This window comes from Pavona decussata, unplaced genomic scaffold (assembly GCF_977016875.1).
Source record: "Pavona decussata unplaced genomic scaffold, jaPavDecu1.1 SCAFFOLD_62, whole genome shotgun sequence".
Taxonomy (NCBI): domain Eukaryota; kingdom Metazoa; phylum Cnidaria; class Anthozoa; order Scleractinia; family Agariciidae; genus Pavona; species Pavona decussata.
Window position 1 is genome coordinate 48,894 of NW_028145483.1, and position 9,494 is coordinate 58,387.

At 40.0% G+C, this 9,494-nt stretch overlaps 1 protein-coding gene across 1 annotated transcript; it reads left to right on the plus strand.

Annotated features, from left to right (window-relative positions):
• The first annotated feature begins 2,563 nt into the window (after nt 1-2,563).
• Nucleotides 2,564-5,191, plus strand: LOC146478816 (tetratricopeptide repeat protein 28-like). The gene is made up of 2 exons (XM_085111659.1): nt 2,564-4,750; nt 5,154-5,191. The coding sequence occupies exons 1-2, from the start codon at nt 2,917-2,919 to the stop codon at nt 5,189-5,191; spliced, it is 1,872 nt and encodes a 623-aa protein (XP_084967785.1). The 5' UTR covers nt 2,564-2,916.
• Nucleotides 5,192-9,494: the final 4,303 nt, after the last annotated feature.

The window sequence follows — 9,494 nt, forward strand, 5'->3', positions numbered from 1 at the left end:
GGGGAAATATTATCTCAAACTTCGGAAACATCGTGAAAAGCTTAAGCGTACGTTTTTGGAGTGGCAAAGATGCCGTTGAATAAGTTCAGCTTGTATTTTCGAAAGGACAACAACAGCCCGGAAATTCTAGCATCAAGTTTCTTTTCCTAAACGTTTCCTCGATGCAACTTTGAGCTTAAAACTCTTTACAGAGGAAATGTGTAGCTTTCTTAAATTTGCCTTACATAAGAACACAGAAGACAGCTTTTACAGTATCATTTGCTTGAACGCTCTTCGCAGGTGTCAATCCTCGCTCTCAGGAGGAGACACCATGAAAACGAGGTTGGTTAGGTGAGGGTCTGGATGGGGTGCCTCGAAAACACTAAAACTAAAATGTTTCCGTCTATAACATCAAACAGTTAAATTTTAGGCTGTTTAACATCTAACACTAAAATATTCACTGTAACACTAAATTTGATACAAATGTAAGCGGAAAAGGTTAAAAAAAGCGAAAGATACTAATCAAGACAAACGTGGACATTCGATATGGATAATATCTACAATTAATTTACAGACTGTCATTTTGATTACAATTTTGTGTTTGTTCATTGTTCGAATTGCCCTCCTAGCTCAGAAACGAAAACTATACCGTTAGTTTTGCACGCCTTTATCATAAGAGCTAAGTTTGTAGAACCTTAGTCCTTTTTTTCTAACATTGTTGCCTTCTCTATGAAACTTTTATTGATCTTTAATGCGTGAAATCACTGTTCTAACACCTTTTAGCACTTAACAGTTAACTGTTTTAAAACACTATACATTAAAATTTTACAAATTTTAACCGCACTAAACATAAAAATACGCCAAATAACACTTAACACTAAACCCCATCCAGACCCTCTTATATGTCCCAGAGCTGTTTACACTAAAATTGCAAATATAAAATAAAAACAAGAAAACGAAGTGTTGAGATTATTACTTTGATTATAACAGACAAAGCGATAAAGAAATGTGTATTGTGAATGAAAACGTTTTAAACTGAGACCGTGCTAGTGTTGAAACTTACCTGGTGAGCTGTTTTGTGAAAATTATTGGGGATCAAAATTAGAACACAGTCAGAAAAAAATACCGTGGGAAATTTGTCTTCATCAAATCGCGATCTTAATTCTCAAACTATCTTTCCTTGTAGGTACGTCGAATGTAACGGAAGTACGTTTGATAAGACCTCCGATCATCATTTACACAAAAATGGTGGATAGAAAGTCAGGTGATCTTGACATAGACAACCACATTCGAGAGCTTATTAATTCCAAAGAAGCTGGGAACAGATGGAGGGAGGGATGTGCCTCTTTTGAACTGGGTATTGCTTATTTCCAACGAGGTGATTTTAAAAAGGCCATAGAGCGTGGTACGCAATCGCTTAGTATTGCAAAAGAAATGAGTGATAAAATTTTGGAGGCAAGAGCCTATTGGCTTTTGGGTCGTGCTTATAACAGTCTGGGTGATTTTGATGCCGCCGTGAAGCACCTTACTAAATATCTTAGCATTGCACGAGAACTGGGGAGGCGAACTGTAGAGGGAACAGCCTGCTGCCGGCTCGGCTCTGCTTATGAGGGACTTCGCAATTTTGAACAAGCTATAGAGTTCTACAAACTGCATCTTAGTATTGCCAAAGAAGTAGGGGACAGGTGTAGCGAGAGATGTGCTTGTCAACAACTGGGCGATGTTTATCTCAGTCTGGGTAATTTCAAACAAGCCGTAGAGTTCTCCACCAAAAGTCTCAGTATTGCAAAAGAACTGGGGAACAGAACTGCAGAGGGAACAGCCTGCTGCCGACTCGGCTCTGCTTATAAGGGACTTCGCAATTTTGAACCAGCTATAGAGTTCTACAAACTGCATCTTAGTATTGCCAAAGAAGTAGGGGACAGGTGTAGCGAGAGATGTGCTTGTCAACAACTGGGCGATGTTTATCTCAGTCTGGGTAATTTCAAACAAGCCGTAGAGTTCTCCACCAAAAGTCTCAGTATTGCAAAAGAACTGGGGAACGGAACTGCAGAGGGAACAGCCTGCTGCCGACTCGGCTCTGCTTATAAGGGACTTTGCAATTTTGAAGCAGCTATAGAGTTCTACAAACTGCATCTTAGTATTGCCAAAGAAGTAGGGGACAGGTGTAGCGAGAGATGTGCTTGTCAACAACTGGGCGATGTTTATCTCAGTCTGGGTAATTTCAAACAAGCCGTAGAGTTCTCCACCAAAAGTCTCAGTATTGCAAAAGAACTGGGGAACAGAACTGCAGAGGGAACAGCCTGCTGCCGACTCGGCTCTGCTTATAAGGGACTTTGCAATTTTGAAGCAGCTATAGAGTTCTACAAACTGCATCTTAGTATTGCCAAAGAAGTAGGGGACAGGTGTAGCGAGAGATGTGCTTGTGAATATCTGGGCGATGTTTATCGAAGTCTGGGAAATTTTAAACAAGCCGTAGAGTACCACACCAAAAGTCTCAGTATTGCACAAGAACTGGGGAACAGAACTGCAGAGGGAAGAACCTGCTGCGGGCTCGGCTTGGATTATAAGGGACTTCGCAATTTTGAACAAGCTATAGAGTACTACAAACTGCATCTTAGTATTGCCAAAGAAGAAGGGGGGAGGGTAAGCGAGGCGTGTGCTTGTAAACGACAGGGCGGTGTTTATTTCATCAATCTGGGTAATTTCAAGCAAGCCATAAAGTACTACACTCAACATCTCAGTATTGCCAAAGAACTGGGTGACAGAGATTCAGAAGAAAGTACTTATGAATGTTTAAGCACAATATATGGAAAGCTTGGTGATTTAAAACAAGCTATAGATTGCCGTAAACAACATTTCAGGATTGCTAAAGGAGTGAGAAAGACGGCTAGCGAGGGAAAGACATGTCTCAGTCTGGGTGAATACCACAACACAATGAAAAATTTAGAACAAGCCACGAAAAACTTTAGAAAAGGACTCAATATTGCTAAAGAAGTAGGGGACAGGTTAGTGGAAGTCCGAGCCTACTGCAGCCTTGGCAATGTTTACCTCGAGCTGGGTGATTTGGAGCAAGCCATGGAGTACTTTAAACAACAACTTGCCATTGCTAAAGAACTTAGGGACAAGGGAAGAGAGGGATCTGCATATTTCAATCTTGGCTTAGTTTATTACGGCATGGGTAATTTTGAAAAAGCCATAGAGTACCACAAACTATCTCTTTCTATGAGCAAAGAGTCAGGGGACAGGCTTCTAGAGGGAAATGCATACGCTAGACTAGGTCTTGATTATGAATCATTAGCTTCTTTTTCTGAGGCTATTGATTGTTATCAATCTAGCATAGAGATCCTAGATAGCGCAAGAGCTCTTCTTCAGTCAGAAGATGCGTGGAAAATAGGATTTCGTGATCTCAACTCGCATCCGTACACTGGTCTGTGGAGAACTCTTTTAAAGAAAGGAGAGGTTAAGGAGGCTTTATGTGCTGCTGAGAAAGGACGAGCACAGGCTTTGATAGATGTTTTGAAGACACAGTATGGGGTTGACTCACAACCGTCCATTTTAGTTGAGCCAAAAGAAACGATTTCCCAAATGTTAAACGATTTACCAACACAAGCAGTGTTTGTAGCACTTGATGAAGCATATGGCACGATCAATTTTTGGGTACTGGGGAAGAGCAGAGACCTTCATTTTGAACAAACCAAAATTGAACCTGGACTTGCCTCCCTCTTACTGGAAACAACCTTGACAAAGATTGATGTTCGTGGTCGCGTCATATGCGAGAATCGCTCAATGGATGAGCTAAGTGAGGACTCACGATCCAAAAGAAGAGATTTAGAAGAAACACAAGAGTCCTCAACCCCCACTGCTGTCAATTCTTTGCGCGGACTGTACGATGTTATTATTGGTCCCATTGCGGACTTGCTCCATGGTGACCAGTTAATAATTGTTCCGGATGGTCCATTTTGCTTGTTTCCTTATTCTGCATTGAGTGAGTCAACCAGGATTCGCACTGTTCCCTCGCTGACCGCGTTGAAACTGATTACAGGTGCACCTGAGGACTTCCACTTTACGACTGGAGCGCTGGTCGTGGGAGACCCATGTTTAAAGGAAGTTAGCATTACGCATACCGACCAATTCGGTGAGCCCTTATGGAAGCAGCTAGGATATGCCAGAGAGGAAGCAAAGATGGTTGGAAAACTTCTAAACACCACACCTCTGATTGGGATTGATGCAACAAAAGACGAAGTGCTGAAAAGGCTTAAGTCGGTTGCCTTGGTGCACATTGCGGCACATGGATGTACGCGAACCGGAGAGATTGTTCTGACCCCAAAGTCTGACAGGACATCGCAGATCCTTGAAAAGCAAGACTTCATCCTAACAATGTCTGACGTCCAAGCAGTTTGTCTGCGTGCAAGGCTTGTTGTGCTTAGTTGCTGTCACAGTGGCCGGGGAGAGGTCAAGTCTGAGGGTGTGGTCGGCCTAGCACGTGCTTTCTTGTGTGCTGGTGCTCGGTCTGTTCTGGTGTCACTCTGGGCGATTGATGACGAGGCAACCCTGATGTTCATGAGAAATTTCTACCAACACCTGGCAGATGGGACACGCGCCAGTGTGGCTCTTCACCAGGCTATGAAATCACTTCGGGAGTCACAGGAATTCCGTGCCGTCAAGTATTGGGCTCCATTTGTGCTGATCGGTGACGACGTCTCTCTTGAAATTGCGAACAGAAATGGAGAGAATGGTGAGTCCAGTTTGCGTTTGACTTTAAACAAAAGTAATTTTATTTGTAAATAATTAAGGACAGTCAGGGTCTGAGGGTTTTGAAATCTGTTTGAAAGTTATCTTATGATGAAATTTGTTTTGTGTTGATTCCATTCGTTTCAGATTAAGTTAAGCTGTTCAACGCGTTCAGGCAGATGACCCGAATTGGCGAAATGGCAGAAAGTGTTGTGATATTTTAAAGTTGAAGTCACAAACTAAGTTTACAATTGTGCACTATCTCTCCTTTCGGTTTTTAAAACATGAAAGTCTGGAATAGACTAATGCTTTAGCTATTCGTCAATAGGCGGAATGTCGACATGCACGTCACGTTACTTTACGCACTCCTGCCCACGGAAGACTCATAACGATGCTCTCACAGATTAAATTATCCTGTTTTATTTTATTTTGTTTGGCAGAAGAAGCGTCTTCAAGCCAAGAAGAAGCTGATCAGTGAAGCCGACCTTGACGTATGATAATGTCCATTTGGTGTCCTTTAACTTTGATGACTTCTGCGATACAGTGTAATCATGTTAGATCCAAAAGATGTCAAAAAACGAAAGGTTTATGCTTGCTTTGATTACGAAATGAACAAGGGAACAATTTAAACCCGATTGCACTGAACGTTGGCCTTTTTCTTGTAATTCGTTCAGTGAAGGACATATCATTGGTTGTTTCTGTATATATGTTTTGAAGCTATTACTGTGTATATAGTTTGAAGCCAGTACTTTCACCGGGTAGAATAACGAAGACTAATTATTACTTAATGATTATTTAGAATAGATGATGCACACTGGTTTTTTTGTATGTATTTTTCTGTGATGGAACATAACTTTTATGAATCTAAACAAAAACAACAACAACAAAAATTTCTTTTAGTTGTCATGGAAACAAGACATGGCTGCCTCTTTCCTCATTTTTAAACGGCAGATTCTTTTGGGACTATATTGGAATAGAAATACACGTAGTGGACGGTATTCATGGTCTTCTGGGACCTATTCTGTTTTCGGCATGAACAGAATAGTATTCCATTCATTCTGCCCCTGATACCAGAGTGAACGGAGTACGGTTTGCCCAGAATAGAAATTGCGTTCTTTCGAGAAAGCTTTCAGTTTTATTGAAATTGGAGGGCTTGCAATTTTTGGGAAGGTGTTTAGTAGATAAAATCGAAATACATACAAACGTGTTCTTTTGAGAATTGGTTTTTTTTTCTGAATCGAAATAAGAATAGTCAGAATTTGTCCCAAAAGAATGCATCTCCAAATCAGTTCAACCGTTTCGTTTCACGATGAAACTCGTATTTCCATTGACATAGTTTTTGGTGACGCGGTATACGAGGTTTTCATACCGAGGTGAAAGTCTCATTGGTATCGTGTAAGGAGCCCTAATAATAACAGAACAATAAGTGTAGCGTATATACCTAGATTAGGTAATCAAAACATTTGCAATAAAATAATAATCATACATAGCAAGTTTGGTGTGATAAAACTAATAGTGAAATTTTGTTTTCTTTATTTTTTCCTTTCAAGCGCTCCCAAATGACGGTGACTTCATTTTTCCAGTTGAAAATAGACTTACCCAAAGACAAAGAAAAAAAATACCTCGAAGTTCTCGGAAAAGACCTGCGCCAAAAAACAAGTCGAGAACGATCGGTAAAAACAGGCGGATTGTATTCGGTGTACAAACTAGTGGAAAATGAAATTGCTGGAATATTTTGGTTTCAGGTGTTAAAAATGTTGACTTCTTTAAGCTATTTTATGCTTTGAGTCCAAAAATACATCTCGAAATTTCCAGTTGACTGTGGAGTCAACTAAACGTTGTTTCAGTTTAAAATTAGAACTGGAGTTAGAAGCTGTACTTTCTTATTCTTTTTTAATCAAAACAAAGACGCAAAAAAATCCGTTCACTTAATTTGTTTTCCCACGAAGCACCAAAGAGCTCTCTAGAAACTCGTTTTAAAGGTGTCCTTGCGTTCCTGGTCGAATTGAAATTTGGAAATGTTGGTTTTTGTGGTGAGAGGAAAACCGGAGTAACCGGAGAAAAACCCTATGAGAAAGGATGAGAATCAACATTAAATTCAACTTTAACCTGGACCGCTTTAGCTTTATGGGAGGCGAGTATTGTTATGACTGCGCATGCGCCATCCCTGCTTCCCTGGATAGCAAGTTCTTGCCACTCACATTGCTAGAAGGGAAGAAAGTTGCGGGTTTCTATGAAAATAACATTCAAGCCAAGAACAAAAACAAAAAAACAAAGAAAAACAAAAAATTCAAGACGTACCCACCCCACCCCCTTATAAGCCCCTACCCCTCCCGACTGGCGGCTTACTAAAACCAAATGGCTGCCGGATCATGCAATCAACAAATACAAATACAAGCTTTCAACAAAATTGTTCAAGGAGGACCCAGAGGAATGTGCTTTTGGAAAACATGTAAATTATCGGTTAACTTGATTACTGTTTGTTTAGAAATGACTTATTTGTATAATGATAATCTCTTTTCATGAAGGCGCAAACTGGTTTTTGAATTAATGTAGGAAAAAATATTGGAGGTTTCAATGTTATTCGTACCAAGATAAATTGATGATGAGTGCCTTGGGAATAATTTTAGACTGCTAGCGGTCTAGTTTCTTTAGCGCGCGATGGATCTCCCCAATCCCCGTCGTTCATTTTACTAATTTGCATAATTTTATTGTCACTTTGTGCGCATGACCTCAGGAAAAAGTACGACTGCCCACGACTGCTCGCTGTCTATAATAATTTATTCTGGCATTGGGCTAGGGAACGTCGAAAACGAAAAACTAAATATCCAAGATTAGAAAATGAAGAACATTGAAACTAGGAAACGAAGTCAGGAAGCGTCCCAAACTTAGAAACTAAACGGCAGTCACCCTTTATTTCAGAGCGGACTCGTGAGTTGAACGAAAATCACGCCTTAACAATTCCGCCCTTCTACAGATGAGAGGCGAAGCCCGAAACGTCCCAATTTGTTCAATTTTTTGTCACTTCCTCGCCATTTACTCAACCTTTACGACAAATTCGCACCATCGAAATCGGCCATTAAAGGGGCATTGTCACTTTTGTGTTACTGCCGAATGCCGAAACAAAAACATGTTTATTCATGAACGCGTTAAAGTAATTATGCCCCAGTTTGTTTCATGATAACTCCAATAACTAGTGCACAAAACTAGTGTAGATTATCTTTGCAGATGACCAGGATGGAAATGGATTGGAAATTAAAAAAACATGGGCCAATGTTTTCAAGTTTTTTTTACCATGCGGTTTATTGGGGAAGATCCGACTAAACTGATTGGTTATGTTTTGTTCTTCCTTCGAGAAGTCTGTTTATATTGTTTTCTTTGTACTATTAGAGCAAATTCATGTTTGATCAAAGTTACTTTGACAAAAGTTTGCGCAGTTTTGTCGAAAACTTAGAAAAATGCCGTGACATTATGCTCCATTACCTTCTCAATTGCGCGCAATTTATGTCCACTCTACCGGCTGAAATAACTAATAGCCTTTTGTAATAATGATTACGTAGTTTGTGTCAGGAAAGAAGCACATATGTAGGTGACTTAAACCGAAATGTTGCATGATACTTAATATTGAACTACAAAATAAATTGAAGGAATAATGCCCGACACGAAGTATATCGCACATAACGCCGAGAAGATAAAGTTAGTGAACAACGCAGATTGCACAATTGTAAACCGGCAAAGCCCGAAGTTAACGTACTGCATGACATTATGTAACTGCACGCATCTATTAAGCTAAATAAGGAGGAAAAACGCGTGTAATTGTGTAATAGAAATTAAATTTAGTAGCATTACAATCGGTGTAGGCTTGGTATTTTACTGTGCTCGTGATTGTAGGGAAAATACTTGTTGCGCAAATAGAACCTAGTAAATCTTAGTACAATTGTAATGTAAGGTGAGATCGAGTAAGAACGAATTGTGAACGGAACTGTGAATCGCGAATAGAAGATAGTGAATTGTAGATTGGATCGGAGATTGTCGGATTGTTGGAATGTTAGAATAAATCTTCAGGAAAGGAAAGGTACAGTTCGCTTCAGTTTGTGAACCGGCGAATGCGGAGTCCGTGAACGATTCTGCGACAGTTTGTGCTAAGCGTCTTTCACTGAAACATGGTTTACAGTAGTCAACACTAAAACAGTCTATTGATTATTGGCTGTCCTTGGAAACGACGCCATCTAACCCCACTTCTAATTGCTTGCCTTCCAATTCAAAATTGCAATTATTCTTTACTGTGATAAGGTCTGTTCAGCAGGCAGACAAACGGAAAGGTAATCACAAGATATTAAATACCTTTTGCTTTGCCCGATAAAGGAAGTTGTTCGAGAATTTTAATTAAGCACGGTAATCAAAATATCAGCGAAAAAACACTACGTTTCGAGGACATCGTGGTTTTATTTTCAATTAAAAAAAGTCAATCTTCAAGTGGAGTTAATTGACTTGAAAATGAGGCCACCCTGTCTTCGAAACGTAGTCTCTTTTGGCTAAATTTTCTATTTCAAATTGTTTCTCTTAATCCTTACTTATTAGAATCAAAACATCGGAAGTTCGAAGGTTTTCCACTGTCAAGTTACACGTGGCCACTTATCAACAGCTGTCCACGGTTGCATTCAGTTTTGATTCTCGGATTGGTCTCTATCATGTCACTGTAGTGTTACATGTAAGTTTTCCACGCAGTATCCAGGTATCAGCCTTGCTTACTTCAGTCCCTTCCAATTATTCCACGTGCA